The following is a 22,641-nucleotide window of genomic DNA, read 5'->3' as shown; positions in this document are numbered from 1 at the left end:
ACTCAAAAGCACCCAGCACTCTGCACTCAACAGCACTCTGCACTCAACAGCACTCTGCACTCAGCAGCACTCTGCACTCAGCAGCACTCTGCACTCAGCAGCACTCTGCACTCAACAGCACTCTGCACTCCACAGCACTCTGCACTCGACTGCACTCAACAGCACACCGCACTCTGCACTCAACAACACTCTGCACTCTACAGCACACAGCACTCTACACTCAACTGCACTCTGCACTCAACTGCACTCTGCACTCTACAGCACACAGCACTCTACAGCACACAGCACTCTACAGTGTGTGTGTGGTGTGTGTGTGGTGTATGTGTGTGTGGTGTGTGTATGGTGTGTGTGGTCTTATGTGTGTGGTATTATGTATGTGTGTGGTGGACTTAGTTTGAGTGTTCGTTTCCTGCACACTCACACACTGCCCCTACACATTCACACACTGCTCACCCTGCACACTCACACTGTTCACCCTGCATAGTCACACACTGTTCATCCTGCACACTCACACACTGTCGCCCTGCACACTTACACACTGTTTACCCTGCACATTCACACTGTTTACCCTGCACACTCACACTGTGCACCCTGCACACTCACACCCTGCAGTCACTGTCACTCTGCAGTCACTGTCACTCTGCAGTCACTGTTACTCTGCAGTCACACTCACTCTGCAGTCAGTCTGCATTCACTGTCACTCTGCACTCACTCTGCACTCACTGTCACTCTGCACTCACTGTCACTCTCGCACTCACTCTGCACTCACTGTCACTCTGCACTCACTGTCACTCTCGCACTCACTCTGCACTCACTCACTCTCGCACTCACTCTGCACTCACTGTCACTCTCACAATCACTCTGCACTCACTGTCACTCTCGCACTCACTCTGCACTCACTGTCACTCTTGCACTCACTCTGCACTCACTGTCACTCTCGCACTCACTCTGCACTCACTGTCACTCTTGCACTCACTTTGCACTCACTGTCACTCCGCACTCACACTGCACTCAGTCACTCTCGTACTCCCTCTGCACTCACTATCCTCTCGCACTCACTATCCTCTCGCACTCACTCTGCACTCACTGTCACTCTCACACTCTGCACTCACTGTCACTCTCGCACTCACTCTGCACTCACAGTAACTCTCGCACTCACTCTGCACTTACTACACACTGTTCACCCTGCACACTCACACTGTTTACCCTGCACACTTGCACACTGCAGTCACTGTGACCAGTGCCTATGTGTGCGCGCAGTGCCGGTGTGTGTGAACAGTGTCTGTGTGTGTGACCAGTGTCTGTGTGTGTGAACAGTGTCTGTGTGTGTGAGCAGTGTCTGTGTGTGAGCAGTGTTGGTGTGTGTGCGCAGTGCCGGTGTGTGTATGTAGTGCCTGTGTGGGTGTGAACAGTGCCTATGTGTGCACGCAGTGCCGGTGTCTGTGAGCCGCCTGTGTGTGTATGTAGTGCCTATGTGTGTGAACAGTGCTTGTGTGTGAACAGCGCCTGTGTGTGAGAAGTGCCTGTGTGTGTGTGAAAAGTGCCTGTGTGTGTGAGCAGTGTATGTGTTTGTGAGCAGTGTCTGTGTGCGTGAACAGTGCCTGTGCGTGAACAGTGCCTGTGTGTGAACAGTGCCTGTGTGTGAACAGTGCCTGTGCGTGATCAGTGCGCCTGTGTGTGTGCGCAGTGCCGGTGTGTGTATGTAGTGCCTGTGTGTGTGAACAGTGCCTATGTGTGCGCGCAGTGCCGGTGTCTGTGTGTGTGAACAGTGTCTGTGTGTGTGAACAGTGTCTGTGTGTGTGAACAGTGTCTGTGTGTGAGAGCAGTGTCTGTGTGAGAGCAGTGTCTGTGTGAGAGCAGTGTCTGTGTGAGAGCAGTGCCTGTGTGTGTGAGAGCAGTGCCTGTGTGTGTGAGAGCAGTGCCTGTGTGTGTGAGAAGTGCCTGTGTGTGTGAGAAGTGCCTGTGTGTGTGAGCAGTGTCCGTGTGTGTCAACAGTGTCTGTGTGTGTGAGCAGTGCCTGTGTATCCCTGCACCTAAAATCAACCTACTGCCTGTATTATATGCTGGAATTATTCAGTGGGGTAGGACAATGTTATGCTGCAAGGCTGACAAAATTATCCGCCAAGACAAGGAAAAATATGCGGCACAATGTAGCACACTGTGAAGCACTAGTCTATTATTTGGCATTCTAACAGCTAGCACCTAATTTTTTCCAATTTATTACATGATAACCGTAATCGGCAACTGAAAGGTAATCCATTAATCTTTGGAAAAGATCTGCCAATGCGTAGAACCACAAATGGTGATTCTTATTATGTAACTTTTGATCTGCTTGAGCTAGAAACCAATTTATTTTGTGAAATATGCAGATTATGCAGCATAAAATGGATTGTATGCCAAATCCATGATTATGCTGAAAATGCAGCAGCAGAATCGCAGAATTCCATTGGCCCTGATTGTATATACAGCTCTTTATGATTGCTCCAGAGATGTAATAAAAGCAGATCATACAGCAGCATAATGTTTATCAAATCTTTTAGGTTATACATCTTTGTGCTCAAGAAAATAAAGACCCCTTTACTAAAACGATTGCCTTGATATCTTTCTGGTACAAATTATCCTCAGACAAGCTTTCTTCTCTTTTGGCAATCAGAAATTCATGAAGTCGAGGATTTTCCATACAAACTATAGGTTCTTTCATATTGGTGATTTCCACCAGCGTCTCGAAGGTAGCTGAACTTCTATAGAAACGAAAGAAAAGGGTATCATGCATACTGTTTAAAACATGTAAAAACAAATGTATTTTATTAGAATGAACTTTGTACCACAGGAAAATATCATATACCTTATCTGTCCCACTGTGGGGGCACGTTATACATTTCTTTTCTCATTCCATACATAATGACGTTTTTTCTAAAAAGTATAATGCATGCCTCTGTGTTTCTGAAATTTCATAGGTTTCTGCTCACACAGGCTAGGAAAAATGTCATTTTATAACGAGCTCTCAAGTGCGTATTAAGAATTTTAAAAGCATCCTAATCACATGCACCGTTGCATGGTCTATCAATTTTAGGTAAAACAGATTCTTATAAGTGTGGACTTTGACTAGTGTTCCCATTTCAGAATGTCCAGTAAACTTCCTCATCCCACAGGCTCTGGATGCCTTATTGTCCATATTCCCTATAGTAGAAGAACACAACCAGGACCTATTATTTGAGGTCAAAGACAAAACGTTTTCATGTTTTTTTTGTCCTCGGAACAAGTATGCCCGACCACTTGCAGCACAAACCCTTCGAGTGCCAGATTACAGTACCACATTATGGATCAGGCAAGGGCATTATCTGCAGTTAAGGTAATATTATAGGAAACATGACAATAAACAAGCACTGGCAAAGCCAACAGGTAGGACATTGATGTTTTTTGTACAACGTTATTGTTGTGGGGACAGCTGGGCCCTTATCATTATAAAAAAATTGGCAAAATCTAAAATATTTTTGGTCTCCTAAACCACACATTGCCCCTTTAGGTCCTGGCACTGAGCCAAACTACTTTGTGTGCCGATATGCTCCTTGTGAAAGAGCAGAATGCTGTCATTGACAGTGAAGCCAGCCAGTTGATATAAAGAGAATTATTTTAATAAAAACAAAAGGTCTTGGTTAACATCAGACCTAAACATAGGCCCAATTCTCAAAGAAAATCACAAAAATGCAGTATTGGTACATGTCCATGCATTAGTGCAGATTTATTGTTTTCAATAAAGAATTTATAGGAGTATGTCAGGAAATCGATCGAACTCCTAGAAAATACTTGTGGACTGTATTTTAGCCCAAGCAAATGTAGATTTGCTCAAGCGAAAATCTGTTGAGCAATAACAAGTTCACTTTCCCTCCAGCCACTTTTTCCCCCAACACTTGAAGAAGTTTTACTTCTGCCCTTGTCAGGAGTACATTTCCAGCCTTTCTCTGTATGGTAAAATATTTGAGACGAGCTGATAAACCCCCCCCCCCCAAAAACATTGCTAGTATGTTTGCACAGACTCAAAAGGGCATTCCAACCATGGGCTTCTCGCTACCTCCAGCCCCATTATGTAGATCTGCGGAAAGGTGGCAAATTACATGAATTGTTAGTATTAAAACCCTACTGTGATATGAGCGCTGGCATAGTCGTAGAAGCTATTAACAGAGCTCTTATATAATGAGATTGCTGCCATAATCTGCTGCAGTACATGGCACCAAAGGGACAAGTGGATTTTGTTACAGGAGAAGTAGATTTATGAAGCAATCTGTCCCACGGACAAGTAGATATTTTTATTAAATTCCACACCCTGTGTACCATCTCACCATAGTTGACAAGGAAACTGAATTAAATTGTTTTACTTAAGATGCCAGGAACTTTACAGCCTATGCCCAACATATTCTGTAAGATCCCCTAGGTATTCTGTGAACTCCAGGGAGTAGGAGGTAATGACTTCCATGGCTGCTCTTCAAGCGGCATTGATAATCCCTGGAATTGCCTTCTATGAAGAGCCCATCAGCAAGGTACAGAAAGTAATCTTTAGGTGTAAGATTAACGGTGATCAGAGAAATGTTAGAGTAACAAATACAAAAAGAACACCTGGTGCAGGAACTAGTGTATGCCTGGGAACGATCTTTGAATGTCATTGAGTGTCTAGTTGCCATGCAGCATCTTACATTGGGATGGTGTTAAACCGTTCCCTTTTTGTAGGTTTATCCCCAAACTTTTTACCTTTTGCCTCCTATTTTTCTGACCCTGTTTTTGTTGGCAATAGGATAGTGGGCCCTTTACCACTGTTGATCAGAGCTAAAGTGTATATGCTCTCTGTGTAAAGTGATATTATGATTGGTTCTCCATGATTGGCATATTTGATTTACTGGTAAGTTCCTAGTAAAGTGCACTGTGTGTGCCCAGGGCCTTTAAATCACATTCTACTAGTGGGCCTGCACCACTGATTGTGCTACCCACACCAGTAGCCTTTCAAGGGTGTCTCAGACCTGCCAGTGCAATGCCTGCGCTCACAGTTTTAATGGACCCTGTCGACCTGGCAAATTCACCCACTTGCCTGGCACTACCGTTCCCTTATTTTTTTACATGTAAGACACCCCTCAGGTAGGCTTAGGGCACCCCTGTAGGCAAGGTACAGTGTATGTGAAAAGTAGGACATATGATTGTGTGTTTTACATGTCCTGATAGTGACATTACATTGGGATGGCGATTTAAAGTGCCACAATCAAGCCGGTATGCCGTTCCCATCAGTGCAGTTCCTTCTGGGAATGAAGCAATAAAATGTAGCAGACTAGATAAACTTAAACCATTACCTTCCCACACTTGCAGTGCTTTGGCTTCCTGACGTATCAACATAACTTCAGACATTAGCAGCGCTATATGGAAGGGATTTGTACTCGTCTTCCATGATTTGCCATTAATTGGGTTTTATCAGATTTTATTGGTAAAAGGTGTAAATTTTATATAAAATTGGAAATTTGGTATAGCTCAATTCGTATAATAATTGAATAGTAACTTTTTAATTGCATTTATATAATGCTTCTCTGGAACCCACCGGATTTGTTGTGGATTAGTATAGGGATATACAAGGTAAGTGGAGCGGTAGTCTTGTGAATCTGTTAGTTGGATTGAATAGCATAAAGTGGGGAAGAGTAGTAAAATGAGATTTGGGATGAGTCAGAGAGTGGACTAAGAGGCTATATATTGAAAGAGGTATAGGATGAGAGGGTAGTGTATTGGAGAGAGGTGGTGATTTTGTTTTCTACTGTGGGAGTAAATAAATAAATATATAGATGCATAACTCCATAAAAGATATACATGTATATGGAACATGTTAAAGAGTTAAAAACATGTATTATGAGTCCCGTATGTACATGCATGGATAAATATTGAGAAACTCAGACTTTCAAGTGTTGCTTTAGGTAAAGAAATTCTTATTTATTTATATTAAGTAATTGTAATTTCGTTTTTGTTTTTTTAAATTGTTTAAATTTATTTAGTATTTTGCCCAAAATTTCAATAGTGAAGCCGTTGTTATGAACATATTTACATTGTGATTGTTAAGAAAACAAGAGACCCATACACATATAATTAAATAACTTATATGCAAACTGTGCAGTGACCCATATACACATTAAGCATAATATATATATATATATATACCATCAATGAATACATTTGTTAAGCAGACCCATAGGAACATCTATATATTTTATATATATATTTGTGCAAAGCAATGCACATATCTAAATACATACAGAAAATCCAATAATACATGTTTACATACACAATCATATACTGTACATACACAAGCATATACTGTATATTTGTTTTGTGAGTATGGTGGTCATATATAAAAGAGCCAGAGTAGTCTTCCGAAGATACGATATTTATCTGTAGATCTTATGATTGGGGTTAATTAATTCCATAGTTTGTCTGCTTGAACAGAGAAAGATGTACCGCTCATGTTTTTTTTCTTGTATGCTGGTGTTTTGAGGCAGGGTGCTAATCTGGAGCAGAGGTTCCTTTGTTGTATATAGTTGGTGATTTTTTTCCTGATGAAAAGTGGTCCTGTTCCATTTATTGTTTTGCGGGTGATACAAAGCAGCTTGAAGGTGGATCTCTGTCAACCAGTAACCAATGTAGTGCCCTCAAGCCAGGGGAGATGTGGGCTTGTGGCTTTACATGTAGGAGTAGTTTGGCAGCAGACTTCTGAATTTATAGTAGTCTTCATCGTTGATAGAGGTGATCCGTGCTAGAGGCCATTGGCATAATCAAGTTTAGACAGTACAGGAGTGTTAGTGGCTTGGACCTTGTCTGGAAATCCTAGATGGGGGAGGATACATCGGTGAGTTTTCATGGTAATGGAGCTTGATCTTGCTAACTTATCCACTTGGACATTTATTGATAAGTTGGAGTTCATGGCAATTCAAAGGTTTCTTACTTCCTTGAATACTTTAAGAGGTGATCCCAGATCATCAGTCCAGGCACAGAGTGGGTCATGATTTTTCCAATGGCCACATGTATTTTAGTTTAAGACACATTCAATTTGAAATGGCTCCATGCCATCCAATGATTAACGGATTAGAGGCAAATAAAGATTTTAAAGTTCCAAAGTCTTTGGGACTTTCTAGTTTTAATAACTATTTGTGTGTCCTCTACGTTGTATTTCAGCATGTGAGCTGAAATTCATTGATCATTGCTGGTAATGTCTTAATGTAGATGTTGAAAAGCATAGGTGAGATGATGGAGCCTTGAGGGACCCCTGCTTTTATGATGTAGGGTTTAGATGAGAAAGGAGGAGTATGGATGACATTTCCAGTTCAATCAAGACCAATGATCCAGTCGAGAGGAGTCCCCTCTATGCTGGCTTCTTGGAGTAGAGTGTCATGATGAACTGTGGTGAAAGCATCTGATAGTCAAAGAAAATACTTGCAGGGGAGAGGATGTAGCCTTGCGGTTAGCGCTGTCGACCTCGAAGCTGGGTAACCCTGTTCGAGTCACGGCAACGACGCTCAACATCCTGTGATTCTGGGCAAATCATGTAATCTTCCCGTGCCTAACAAAAATGAATGTGTTCGTCTGTAAAGAAACTGGTCCTCATGTAAAGCGCTCTGATACCCGATTTCTCTGGTCTAGTTCATGCTATATAAAACTCTTTAAAAAGAAAAGAAAAGGGTGCTTCAGTAAAAATCATCCCTGCCATGGGTACTCATTCCTCTCTGATATAGAAAGATTGTTCATTTAATTGATTTATTTAATTAAGAAATTAATTAATTAAATACATAAATAAATGTATTACCTTAAAAATGAAATAATAGAAAAAGTTAACGTACATATAAATTAATATGACATCATTAGTTAGAAATGATTCAAATCAAAAATTTAAAAAAGGAAAAAAAATAATTACATTAAATGAATAACAAATGAACAATAATGAAATCAATTTAAATGTAAGACATGTTTGAGTCAGGTTTAGGACAAACCATTAAATGCATTTACATTGATTTGAAATACTGAAGTGAAATATAATATTGAACAAAGATAAAAGTTACAGTTATGGTGAGTTCCGTAAATTGTTCGTAAATAATTTACAAAAAGGCTTATGTCAAAATTCGAGAAAATGAAAGCAAGGGAACTTTAAACAAATGAGGACAAATATTTTTCCACAAAGAAATGATAGACATGGAAAAACCTCCGAAGAAATAAATGGCAGGAGATAAAATGGTTGGCAAAACATTTTATTTTGTCATTTGGAACAGGATGTGAGTCACTACAAGATATAATGTAACTGGGTTTCTCAAGAGAATGTCCTTTGAATTCTGTTTACGGAAGTACCAGAGCCATTCTAATCAAAATAGTGATTTACTGCATTAGTAGAAGTTTTTAAGGAGTTATTTTGTGTTGTTTCCGTTTTTTCCCAAAAGAGTCAAACATATGTGATCTTGTTGAGATGATTCAATCACCATAGGTAATCCTCAAACAGCTATCAAATGAATAAACATGTCCTTCCTTTATATAGACGAACAATCTAAGTACATTCTTATACAGCGCCATCTCTGCGTAGTCACTGTGCAAAAAATGAAAACTAGTGTGCTAAAAAGCAGAAAACGAGAAATATCAAGATGTCTTTGATGCATTCACTTCGATTGTATTACACAATGTGTGATAGTAAAATGCGTGCTTTGTGGAAGCTATAAACATTAACTTCTTTTTATTGCCTTCATACTGGTTGTATTGCATAATATGTGAAAAGTAAATGCCGAGACCTGGGTTACAAATAAGCTATTAGATTTCCTATTCATTGCAGGCAGGTGGAGCTGTTGGCTGAGAACATATGGTGCTGTTCTGAACATGGCAGAGTCTTGCCAGAAGGTCTCCTACTTGGCTGAATTTCGCTGCCCAAGAAAGGGTCTAACTGTAGGTAACAGTCACATACTGTGCCAGCAGTCAACGATCTACCTGTGTAATGGTAGTGAGTTTGCATATGTGTACAGCAAAGAAGAAAAAGGTTTGAAGGTAAGCAGAAAATAAAGGAATTTATGGCACAATGAGTTAATACGTTGAACTTAATAGCTAACCTACAGAGTCAGTTGTGAGTCATTTGCTTGACACTCAGGTAAAAGTGCCTCAGCGGTAAATGGAAAGAAGTTCAAGGGCTAAGTGTGGGTGTGGAAGGAGTCGAGTACGTGATATCTTTGGGGACCTGTGCTGGAATTGGAAACACTTTACCCTGGGAAGCCATAAATTGGGGGACAAGGTGGGCAACAAAAAAAGGCTGAGTCATGAAATGCATTCTGAAAGTCAACTTGTACATTTATAATTTTTGTATACATTTAATAAAGATTATGACACAAAGAAATTGGTGCAAAGGAGAAATGTGACAGTTAAACTTTTCTTGCCTTAATTGGTTGCAAAGGCTGCATTTTAAATATCTTCTGGGGTTAAAGCACCTGCTGCATAGAGTTTTTGTGCCCAGTAAATCTCAGGGAATCACAATAATGGTAGGATAATCTGGTGATTAAAGGACTTGCTGGCGATATCTGTGTTGTGTTTAGTCACAGTTTTGACTCATTAAGTAGTATAGAGGGTTAATGTGTCTTCAACAAAGCACATTGTGCAACATGCAGATGAAAGATTATATTTTATGTAGATCAGTAAGTGGGTTACCGCTTTTGACACACACCCTTTTATGACTTGCGGTTCATAAATTGCAATCCTTCTAATATACGCAGTGAGCTATGAACCGGCATGCAAACTGCAAGACATTGGTGAAAAACCTTATTGATTTTTCTCAAGCTGTTATTATAAGGCTGCTAAATGGGCTTCTTTGGGTATTAATAAAGGACAACACCAAGCACTGCATTATGTTTTAAATCCTGACTGCGTTTCTCTTGGCCATGCAATCTTAGTATAAAGTCCAAGACAATGTGTGATTCCTATACCTAGGAACCCTCTTTATCTTCTGTAACATCCTGTACATTGTTTTATGCTAGACAGTTGTATGATTTATTGTCAATGTATATGTGTGCATGTGATGTAAAGCGTTGTGACTCCTTACAGTGTGGTGAATAGTGCTATAATAGTATAACATAAAGTTAGAAAGGGCTATTTAAATTGTTATTCGTGTAAATACTCATACACACTGATACATGTGACATTTTTACAGGCCATGCATGTCTCTTGCGTATAGAAGCTGCAAAAAAAGTCAAAATTCTGCCTCCAAATCTCTCAGGTTTCTCTTAAGTACTTGTGAAGTGATAGCAAGCTGTGCACCTTTGTTTCCCCATTGCATTGGCATTTAGGTGTAAGGCTGCAGACAGCTCCCAGCCAGGATGATAATAGAACAAAAGGAGGACTGGTGGCTCTTCTCTTTAAATTCGCCCATTGTTTTGTTTGTTTAGTGCCCAAGCTGGTAGAGAAAATAAAAAGCCCCTTCACCTCCTTCGCGTTGTGGGTGTTACAGAATTGTGTCCCGGTGTTGGCAAATTAAACAGGGACAAATTCAGCATATTTCACATGGGCCAGACGGATCCTCCATCTGCTGAATAATAGCTGCTGGAGCGGATATCCAATGTGTTGCCTTTTTATTCCAGCACTGGTGGGGACCACAGAGGTGTGAATTTTACTTACACTAGTTTGGTGAATTGACGTCCGTAATTGTAGATTTTAGATTGTTTTGGGAAAAGCTATAAAAGGTGGCTGTATATCGCTGCAACTCGAGGAGTATGGTTATATAGCAGTATACTGCTTTTCCAAATAAATTTTCAGTACAAAAAAGTTACACGTGTTATCCTAATAGGTAGTTTGTCTTTAATTAATTATCTTTAGCTTTTAACAACACATATCATGTAGCATATCCATTGGGCACTGTTGTGTGCGCATATGTTTACACATGATATTCACATATGCAATTAAGAATCCAAAAATGTATAAATTGGGGTCGTAGTCATTACAAAATAGTAGATATCAAAACGGGCCTAGGACTTTCATAGCCTGTGTCAAGTGCTGAAATTGTCCCTCACTTGTTTTTTAGCTTTGTAAAGATCGGGATAGTGATTCCTGTACTCATTCAGGGCTGTGGGACTTGCTACTACAGGGCATTCCTGCAGTTCTGTCCATTACATAAACAGAGGTCACAGCCACAGTCACACTCGTTGTATCCTTCACTCTGATGCCCCTTCTCGATTCTACAGCACACCGCTGTGTCATGGTGGTGTAACATAATCCTTAGTGTAACACACTCTATATTGGAGACAAATGTGTTTCATTCTGTGACTAGTGAGATCGGCCCACTTGTGGTGCTCAACTGTCAGGGTTGTTGCCTTTTTTGTCAGTCCACCTTACAAGCTTAACTCTCCATTTGTGTAATGGGGGTGGAGCTATTATTTTCCATAACATGGCAACCTGTCGTTTCACCAGTATCAAGCCTGGTGAGTGAAGTCGGCCGCTTCCTTGTGTTTTCTTGACCTTTTCATTATTCCTAATAAGCAGAACCTGCCCCCCCTTTATTTCCAGCCCTTATTTTGTTCATGTGTCTTAGTGCACTTGGACAATAAGGTGATAACGTTGGTCATGGCCAAATCATGTATACAAGATCAATATTCTCACCGGCACAATGGGGACACCTAGCCACTGCATCCGGAAACATTCTTTGTAACCCACCAGCTGTCACATCCGAACGATGCAGTATGTGATATTCTCTCAGTTGGAATTTCACGTTTCTCGATATCGACTATGGATAGCCTGTGACACACTTCCATTCATTATCCAGTAATTCCATCCCCAAGTAATGAGCCTTAGGTTCTCTGAGTGTTGACAGTGACATCTTTGTTTTAGCAATCACCATTTTATACATATGAGTCACAACTGTTATACAATTGCCCGTTGTTTATATGCAGATTATACTCTTTGTGTCTCTTACGCCTCTGGGTGCAGTTCCCAAGTCTTCTGTATCAGCCAGACCTCACATATAGGTTCGAACCTGACCAGCCGGAAGCTGGAATCTCTGAGTCAGAGTCTGAAGTTTGCAGGACTTCGCATCCGTTTACAAATTTTCCCAAGCAAGGTACTCCCTCTCTCCAAAGTCTTTGCATCAGTTCATTTGGCCAACTTGGGAAACAACTGTAGTTTGGGGGATATGCAGCTTTTGTTCTAGTGCAGCCGCAGAATTTCGTATTCATCACCTAAATATATTTGTTTTCCGTTTGTAGCTTATGTGGCTCACCGGGCCAGCCACTGCAGTTGAACCGTAACATAGTACAGCTCGGAATCTGGCACCCCCAAACCTCTTTCTATAACCAGCCATTAGATCTTGCTAAGGGAGCATTTGTGCCTCTTATTGTCACACACAAGATCAACCAGTACACTGTTCAAGCTGCTAATTATCCTCGAAGAGCCAGGTCTTCCGCTCCTTGCAAAACTCAAGTAGCGAGGAGGAGGAGGCTCTGATGTTTTATGGGAGGTCATTCCATGTTTTGGGTGTTATGTAAGAGAACGAGCGTCCTCCTGTTTTGCCTTTTTGAATGCAGGGGTGTGTCGAGTAAACGCATTGCATAGGTGTCTTGATGGCAAGGCATAGGTGTCTTGATGGGTTGTGAATGTGTATGCGGCTATTGAGCCATGCGGGTCCCATGTTGTGTAGGGCTTTGTAGGTGTGTGTGAGGATTTTGAATTAGCTGCGTTTGTGAGTGGGCAGCCAGTGGAGCTCCCAGAGAAGAGGCGAGATGTTGATTCAGTGAGGAAAAGCACTCAAAACCAGGCTGTTCGAATGAGCCCCTAAAACCTGCAAACGCTTGGATACCCTATGGGGTGATTAGCAGTGCTATATAAATCCATTTTGCAGAAAGACGACAGGTTTGTTACAGGATAGGACTCGGGTCAGTGAATAGGTTTTTAGTAGGCCCCAAATGTTTCTAGGTCTAGATGAAGGTGGCATTAGTTTGGCATACATTTCCAACTGTTTAATATAGTACACAAGTGAGTCAAGTCATTGGTTAACCTTCTGCAACCTTTCCCTTCCCCAACAACAAGCCACTCTTCTCTTAGCCAGCAGGAGTGCTAAGGCAAAACAATGCTTATGAGTAGTGGGAATGTCCTTCACCCAGCCCAGGAGTGCAGTGCAATCCAAGGGTCCAGGGGCATCTCACAATCATGCATGGCAGATACATTGGAAACAATATCTGTACACTGCTGCATGACCATATCAAGTGCAGAAAGTGTACCTCTGGTGTGCCATATCTAACACAGTTTGAGTCCTCTCTAAGGATACATTTCCAAAGAACCATAGTAGTATGATAAGCCCTTTGAAGAAATGTATAGTGGATAAAATTCAGCCTACTATAGGAAATCATGCTACTTTGGGCACAACAAAACTTTCACAAATCCTCTACCTTCCAATCCAGGTAGCCTGGGATGCTGTGTGCCTCTCCTCCTGATCGGAGAGATATAAATTAGAGATCAGATGTTTAAAACTGGTAGCAGCTAGAAGCTTCTCCAGTGTTTGGAAGGAGCTGGATTCTGAGGGAAAGGTCAAAATAGCCACCTTATACCCCATGGTCAATAATAAAAAAAATATATCTTAGGGGTGGGGGCATAAGAGGGGTATAAGGATAGTCTCTCTTAAAGTCTAAGACTGTAATGATGGAGGAACCATTTTTTATATTAACTTTCCCAGTGCAACAGGCCAATGTTGGGCAATTGAGAAATTGCATTAACTTCATCTGTCACAGGTACCAGTGGCTGAAAGGATAGGGGCAGTATATTGAGACCTGCCTTTCTTTTCAGCCTGTCCCAGGCTCTAAATATTCATGTATTAGTGGTTAAAGACTCGGTATGGTGGGAAGGCGATGTGTCAATTATTTTCAATTGATTGCAAGGTTTGCAATACATTGAGAAGACAGAAAACAAAAGTGAGCGAATTGTGCATGTACGCACAGGTATTATAGCTCCAGATCAGGTTCCTCAAACCCGCAGCTATGGAAAGACAAAGTTAATGTATCCCACTTTCTGCTGGGGTGCTTGCCAGCCCGCGCCAATCTGAGTAATTAGGTTCTGAGCATTCGGAAAAAAAATTGGTGAGCGGTAAGGGTAGGTTTCCAAATACATAATGTAGTTTGGGGAGGATTGCCATCTTCATTAGTCCTATCCTGCCGGCTAGTGACAACGGCAGAGATGACAAGTACGTGACCGGCTCAGTGCTCTTATGAACTGCCACATCATAACTATCCCACTTAGCATTATCTATGTCACAACAGATCCAGATGCCCTGGCAATCAATGCATCCATCACACAACTCCATGGGGAAGTCCTGCATACATTTTACTATGTTGTTAGTATGAGAGAATATTTGAGATTTGTTCCAATTAACAGTCACACCCGAAATAGCCCCAAGATGTATATATTACCTCATGATGATAAGGCATTTGCTGGGGCTCCTAGGGTACATAGATATTAGAACATTTTGACTAGCGTATCTTAATGCGTGATCTGAGTAGAGCTGCCGGAGCTTTGACCGGAGGCTCGAATATTAACACAAACAGAATGGGTGAGAGAGGACAGCCCTGCCGGCCAGTGAAGAAACACCCTGACCACGGCAGATGAACAAAGCAGTTTAATTGTTTCTGTAAATGTAGTAGGTAAGCCCATCCTGTATAGTATGGCAACAAGGCTCTCCCACTCTTAGGAGTCGAACACCTTTGATGCATCCAGTAAGACGGCTGCAGCATTCAGGTCTGGTTTCAAGTCCTGTAGGGGTGCAAAGAGGGCTTGTAAATTTTCAGTCGTCGACTGACTAGGAAGGAAACCAGACTGATTGGGCCTTGACATATATGGTTGGAAGAATTTCAAAATGCTGTTCTGTTTAGAAATACATTTACCTGTGACTATAGCCTTGAAAGCCTCCCATACAGTGTTTATATGGTCCACAGAGCCAAGATTGAGTTGAAAGTGTTCTGAAATTTCGGCCCTCAACTCTTCATTAAATACCCTATTTAATAAAGACTCAGACGCCTGCGATTCCCAAGAAGGACTACTCCTAGAACCACCTGGCAAAGGAGCACAGGTGAATGGTCAGAAAGTGTACGGGCCAAGTGCCTCTCCTCAGCAACCCAGGGCCTACTATCCTCTATGACGGACCAGTAATCTAGCCTCAACCGCATGTTGTGCATGGCAGAATAGAAAGTGCAATTCTAAGTTCACTGATTTTGATGCCTCCAAATATCCAGGAGTTGATGTTCTCTCATTATAGCACACAGCTGATGTGGCTGCCACAGGTTTCCCCCTACTACTGTTTGGGCTCTCCAACTGTTCCTGGAGTGTGCAGTTGAAATATCCACCCCAAATCAGAAAGTGAGGCTCTGTGGAGAAAACCTTACCCCATAAAGTATCTTAAAATCTAGGACCATCAAATATGTGACATTACAATTCACAGTGGTGACGTGTACAGCACCAAGTCTGCCCCATAGGATGACACTTCTACCATGCTTGTCCAGGTGGAAGCCAATTATTTTCCATTGAGTGCCTTTTTTCACTCAAGATGGTCACCCAACGAGCATACCAGACTGCCGGAGTAGCAGCAAGTTCATGCATAGATGTGTTCCCTTCATGTCTACAGGTCAGTGCATCAAATTAAGTTGTTGTATGCAATAAGAGAAAAGCAAGTCTCAGCATTGTCTGACTGTGTGTCTGCAGCCCTGTAGTGTAGGTCCTATATTCCCAATAGGCTCTGCGCATTGGAATAATATATTCAGCAGTGTAGACGTAGGACTGAGGTCGACTAGGTCTCTACTGACTATATTAGACTTAAGGTTTGCCAGCTAGCTCAGAGGTCACTAGAAACTTTCTCGAATAAACGAGGAGGAGTTTAACCTCCCTGGATAGACAAGAAGGGATTAGCTTTTGACAACCATATAACATGACAACTTTGCTCCCTCAGAATAAGAGTGTATCTCTAGAGTCGTGTGAAAACAATAGACCGCTATTTCACTCAGTCGAATGTGCGTTCTTAGTTTCACCAGAGTGCAGAGAAGAGAGAGACGGGCGTTTTCAATAAAAGGTATAATTTATTGAGCAGTCTTCCTTCTCATGCAAGAGAAATGAATTGCCACAATTGCAATACTTAATGTAAAGTAAAGTGCGTACAGTAAAAGGAGTATTATGAAATAATACTGTAAAAGCATTGATATGGTTTCTTAGCCATAAGATACTTAAAATGGATAAAATCTATACATACATATATACATTGACTAACGTACTCAACTGATGCTTCTAAATACGCCTACCCCGGTGTACCTGACCTAAGCCTACTACGTGGGAAGGAGTAAGTAAGTAGCAGTTTAAGTTAAGTTGGTTTTGCCAAGAATCTGACTCAAGAATTCTCTTTAAGGGTTTAGTCAGCTCCGTACCTTGGTAATAGAATGTGGGAGGTCTGGTATCTCTTTCCTCAGGACTCGATATTCCTGCAACCCGCAAGGGTAGGCATGAAACGCCGGAGCTGGATTTTCTCGGCTGGAGAAAAAGACAGCGTCTTTCTCAGCGCGTCAAAGAGGAGGGGCAGCGTCCGTGGGCTCTCGCATCAGCTGGGCTCTCGGGTAAGTAGATAGCTGCTCTGCTCCAAAACCACCACTGTGTGTTTGCTTAAGGCAACGTTGGTATATTTATACCTGAAAGGTGCCGGGTTTGACGTAAGGTTGGACATAAGACGTCAATAAAGATGTCACTAAGAACTGGCAGTTCTTACAGTGCTCGAAGGAGTTCTAGGACAAATCAAAACAAAAGCAAATGGGGATTTCCCAGGTTGCTGGAGGTTTGGTGTGTCGAAAGAACTTGTTGTGCTTTTTAGGAATCCAAGGAAGTAGCTTCTGCCGTGCTTTGGACTGCAAGGGCTATTTACTTAAATATGGATCTGATTCTTATGCCATTATAGGGATATTATTTATTATAGCCGTACAAGGGCATAAAATAGCAATATTGATTCAGGTTCCTAGATAAAAACGCAATAGCCCCTTACGACTTTGCTCCTCCAGGTCACCCAGTCAGTTGTTCTGCGCCCCTGTTTCTGCCAATTGCTATTCAAGTCGTAGTGCCAATCAATGGCCTGTGCAAATCGATTCTGACATCACTGGTAAGCAGGTTGGTCGGCCCCTCAATTATTATGCGTCAGCCATACTTTATCAGGCCAACATCCCACCACTTATGTCATCTTCCATCTGACACAGTTCAATAACTTATGGGCCTGATCTCCACACCTCTCCCCCAGTGCACTCATAGCACTAATCCCGGGCAGCCCCCTGCCATTCCATCATCAAATGGGTAATATGTGGGTGGGGTGGTGGGAAAGACTCCTTCGAAGAGTCATTATGTCCCTCTGAGACAGTTGCCGCCTGCTTTTCTCCGCTTATTTAGCATCCATGGGTCGACTTTCCTGTTTTGCTGGAATCTTGTCGCTACTTATTATATCAAGGACAAATCACCTGTTATGCAGCCTGTCCCGCAGCTCACAGCTGCTTCCTTATGTCTACTTGAATATACATGGCAATGAATCGGGCATAGCCGCCCTTGGTTCTGTCCAGTCGAGCAGGGTCTTATCTCTTTTCCACCTCTTGTAGCATGGGCCCTTGCATCTTTCCTCAGCCACCTCCAGCTTGAGAAACGAGGCACTGCCCACTCGAGTCCCTCCACTCTAGCACCGCCTCAGTCTCTGCTGGTTATGCCAGTCACCCTTGTGGCAAACGCTCAGTGCGAGACCCACACCTTTTCAGCCCTTCAGTGGTACACACATTCTGACATCCATCCACGCTGTGTGTGGTTGCAAAGGTCTACACTCAAACCCTGTAGCCCATTACTCTATCACCGGATCCAGAAACACCAATTCCACTGCACCCTGACGGACAGTCATTTTCACCAATCCTGCAGCACCTGCGTTTACTTTGCCGCTCCTCTCACTATTTGGCAAATCTTTTAACTTTTTAACTGCAATTCGTCGTTATAGCGCTGCATTTACTGTATTGCGCTGCTGTATTTTACTTTCCCTGCTGCTGCCCTGATAATTAGCCCTTTGCTCTTACCTGCACGTTAAAAGGATCTTCACCCCGCATTTTGCGGGGTTCAGGCCGATTTAGGGCTTATTTGGGATTGCATAGCGGCGATTTGGCCGCCATCTTGGGAGAAGGTGCCGTTTACAGGCGCCATCTTGGTCGCGGGTCCAGAGGCTGACTCCTCGGACTTTCGCGCTTGGAGGGGGGATTTAAGAGCAGGATTCGCCAGCGCGCAGGTAGACTTCATTTTCACAAATCCTGCAGTGCGTGCGTTTACTTTGCCGCTCCTCTCACCATTTGGAAAATCTTTTAACTTTTAAACTGCACTTCGTCGTTATAGCGCCGCATTTACTGATTGCGCTGCTGTATTTTACTTTCCCTGCTGCTGCCCTGATAATTAGCCCTTAGCTCTTACCTGCACGTTAAAAGGATCTCCACCCCGCATTTTGTGGGATTCAGGCAGATTTAGGGCTTATATGGGATCGCGTAGCAGCGATTTGGCCGCCATCTTGGGAGAAGGAACTCGGAAGGTGCCGTTTACAGGCGCCATCTTGGTCGCGGGTCCAGAGGCTGACTCCTCGGACTTTCGCACCTAATGGGGGATTTAACACAGGACTTTCAAGGGCGCAGCGCGCGCGCAGCGGGCGAGCCAGAGGCGCGCCAGTGGCAAGCCCGTCTGCGCTCCGGCCGCGACCAGCGCCAGCCATGCTGGCAAATCCTCCCCAGCTCATTATGCCTACACCAGGGAAGAGCTTATTCAGGTACGTCAGCAACCTGGTCTGCACCAGTCACTTTTCAATGGCTATAACTACGCTATCTTGCGGTTTGCTAAATGTTAGGTCCTTGTGCAAACAGCATCTGGAAATATCACTCCTAATTGACACGTACGGTTTGGATGTGCTGTTTGTTTCTGAAACTTGGACAAGAGCTGATAGTAGGGTTGAGCTTGGTCTGGCTTGCCCCCTTGGATATAAGATCAGACCTAATCCCCGAGTGGATGGTAGAGGAGGAGGGGTGGGGTTCATCTTTAAGGAGGTACTTGGTCTAACGTAGTTTGAGGTTAAAGATGTCCGAGGCATTGAATTGATGGGCTTTTCGTTCAAAGGCCACAAGGGCGCCTTGTACTCAGGCGTGCTCTGCTTTAGACCTCCGGGCAGTGTCACGACAGTCTTGCACGACCTGGTGGATCTTATTTATGATCTATCAAACTCATGCTAGGCTTGTGATTTTAGGGGATTTTAATCTCTGGCTGAATGGACCCCTAGACTCAGCTTATAAAGAACTTTGTCAGGCCTGTAGTAACCTTCATCTTCAACAGTTGGTGCTTTCCTCAATCCATTCGAGGGGTCATGTCCTTGATCTTGTCTTTGCAGACGAAACCCGGGTTAAAATCAAGGACATAACCGCACAATGCTGGACAGACCATGCCCTCATTCAGTTCTCGCTGCACCTCCCCAATGACCTTCATACCGATAACAGTCTAGTTAATACCAAATCTAGTCGGCAGTGGTCTAAACTCTTGAAATCTTCTACACTACCCAGTCTGTTGCCAAGCGGTTTCGCGTTGGAGAAAGGGGTAGAAGAGAACTATCAGAGCCTTTGTTCACAGATAACAGAATCTTTGGATGTAGCGATTCCTCTAAGGAAAGTAAAGGATAGATCTAAACGCGCCGCCCCTTGGTACTCCAAAGAACTCTGTCAGCTGAAACTGCTTTGTAGACAAGCTGATGGAACTTGGAGGAAGCAGCATTATATGGAGTCTGATAAAATCCTTCTAAAGCAGTTACTCCAGGGCTACAAAGCACAGATAAAAAGTGCTAAAGCCAAATATTTAGAGGATTTAAAATTGTTAATAATCTTTCTAACCCTGCCTGCGCCACCAATAGCATTCCGGCCTCTCAGGCACTATGCGACTCTTTAGCCTCTGCTTTTTAGGACAAGATTGCTGCCATTCTGACTGGACTTTCTGCATCAAATGCCCTCACCACTTACAATACCGTAGAGCCGTTACTGACACAGACTCCAGCTGTCACAAGGGACTGTACGGTGCATGCAGTGTTGTCCAGTTTCACCCCTCCTTCATATGAGGACTTTTGTATCTAGGCCAATAGTGTATCATCGGGGTCTCCACTGGACCCATTGCCACACAAGTTTTGGAAGTTGTTCCAAGCTGAACTCTTTCCTTTTCTATATTCGATCTGCTATCAGTCTCTTAGTACTGCCACTGTCCCTGACAGTTGGAAACTGGCGGTAGTATCCCCTTTGTTAAAGAAAGCCACACTGGATCTCCTTTGCCCTGCGAACTATAGGCCCATTTCTTTACTGCCGTTTCCAATTAAAATCTTGGAAAAATTTGTCACCAAATCGATATCACACTTTATAGAGGCAAATGCCTGCCTAGATGTGGCCCAGTTCGGTTTTCGGCCAGCTCATGGCACATAATCAGCATTGGTACTTGTCTTGGATGACTTACGGTCGCGTGTCGACAGTGGCCGAGCAGCATTTCTGGTGCTGCTCGACATGTCGGCCGCGTTCGATACTGTGAACCATTCTACACTGATCAGGAGATTGGAAGATAATGGGGTGACCAGCCTGGCCCGGGACTGGCTAGTATCCTACCTCCACAATAGACATCAAGTAGTGACATTGCCTCCTTTTATGTCCGATACTAGATTGGTGGGGCAAGGTGTCCCCCAGGGCTCAGCAATCAGCCCCATTCTGTTCAACCTTTATCTCAGCCCCCTGATCAAGCTGATTAAATCCTTTGGTATTACAGTAATAAACTATGCTGATGACACGCAACTTATCTTCTCCTTTGAGGTTAAGGATGCTGTCCCTATAGAGAGCTTCCATCGTTGTATGATAGCCACAGCGGGCTGGCTGAGGGATAATACCCTTCAGTTTAATGGGTCAAAGACAGAGGTGCTGCACTGTTCACTTGATAAAATTCCGCGCCCTCTGCCGATTGATTTCTGGCCCCCTACCACCACGGCTACTGTTGAGTCAGCGGACACTGCTCGCAATGTGGGAGTTATTTTTGGTCCTCATTTACAACTGGACGGCTATTTGAATAAGACCATTAGCACATGCATGATGCTGCTAAGAATGCTGCGCAAAATCCTCCCCATGTTGCCTGCTCCGGCCAGACCTGAGGTAGTGCGTAGTTTCATACTAAGTATACTTGACTACTGTAATGCACTGCTTCTAGGTGGCCCCAGCTCTCTGATTAAACAACTGCAGCGGATCCAGAATATGGCAGCCAAGTTGGCCCTCTCACGCGTGCGCTCCGCTTCGTCATCCTTAGCACTCAGGGACCTTCATTGGCTGCCTATAAATCAGCGGATTTGCTTTAAGGCCTCCTGCATTGTTTTCAGAGCACTGCATGGACTGGGGCCTATTGCACTTCAGAATCTATTTAAATGGTACTCGGCAGATAGACCCTTACGTTCTTCCTCTGCTTTTTTGCTGGCAGTTACTCGAATTCTACGGACATGGATGGGTGGTCGTTCCTTCAGTTTTTCTGCTGCTAAGTTATGGAATGCTCTCCCACTTTCTTTAAGGAAGTTGAATGAATTGTCTCTTTTTAAAAAGGGTCTGAAGTCCCACCTTTTTCCCAGGGCTGTGTGATCCTCCTCTGTATGTGCCATGATTTGGAGTCAAGCGCCAGGATACCCTCTGGGTGACAGTACGTGCTATATAAGTATGCTATACCTACCTACATACATACATACATACAGTCGGTGCCTGATCTCATGCCATTCGCCTCAAGATATTGGCAAATTTCATCACTGGCACAAGAGGTCTGTTTGAGTGTGTCTAATTCACTATATAGGCTTGCCCATGTCCCTTGGGGAAAATCTTGACCAATCTACACAATGTCCCCTTGCTGAATACACAAATTTATCTTTTTCACAAATGTCTAGCCTAATTTCCCCACAAATTGGAAGCATGTATATGCAGCTAAATTAATGAGAAATTTGTAACCTAATATGAAAAAGTAATTTGTTTCCCCAACACCCATTTCAGAAAGACGTAAAATGTGTGATTTATGCATGGCAAACTTTTTGTTGATATCAAATAACAAAAAAAAACATGCATTCTTGCACAGCCCTTGTTTCCAGCTAAAAAACATTTCTTTGTCATAGCTTTTGTGTCCAGTTGCTCTACAGTAAGTTACAATCCACAACAGGTGACTAAAAATTGATGCAAATTCGGCCTGGTTATCATTTGTGGAAAAGGTAAGTAACTCAAATGTCAAAAACTGAGGTAGGGGACCTAGAGTGTTAAGGAACTTTAAAGCATGTCATTGTAAAAATGCATGTTCAATTAAGTTTACATAAGCTTTTGTCGTATTGAATTTCTATTTCTGTCTTGAAGAACACATTATATGTCTATTTGTTTCACAATATATGTTCAGACGAAGTATGCAAATTTTGTTTGTATAACTTTGGATGACTGTGCTTAGTTTTAAAGTGAAACTAATAGTCACATTTTTCGCAAAGCTATGTAGGTAGACTTAACTAACTACTCCTCTCTAACATTCATAAGATGGGATGCCAGATTTTCACCGCTGGTGAATAAT

At 42.9% G+C, this 22,641-nt stretch overlaps 1 protein-coding gene across 1 annotated transcript in view; it reads left to right on the top strand.

Moving 5' to 3' along the window:
* Positions 1-22,641, top strand: part of LOC147661219 (Fanconi anemia core complex-associated protein 100-like) — a 300,048-nt gene that overhangs the window by 30,349 nt on the left and 247,058 nt on the right. The window contains exon 2 of the mRNA XM_086951228.1: positions 8,834-9,042. Within this exon, the coding sequence (XP_086807354.1) occupies positions 8,878-9,042 (165 nt within the window). The 5' untranslated portion in view covers positions 8,834-8,877. The remainder of the gene's footprint in view (positions 1-8,833; positions 9,043-22,641) is intronic.

Source organism: Lissotriton vulgaris, unplaced genomic scaffold (assembly GCF_964263255.1).
Source record: "Lissotriton vulgaris unplaced genomic scaffold, aLisVul1.2 SCAFFOLD_439, whole genome shotgun sequence".
NCBI classification, from domain to species: Eukaryota; Metazoa; Chordata; class Amphibia; order Caudata; family Salamandridae; genus Lissotriton; species Lissotriton vulgaris.
Note: the sequence above shows the minus strand (reverse complement) of the source record. Positions and strands in the feature narration are given on the sequence as shown.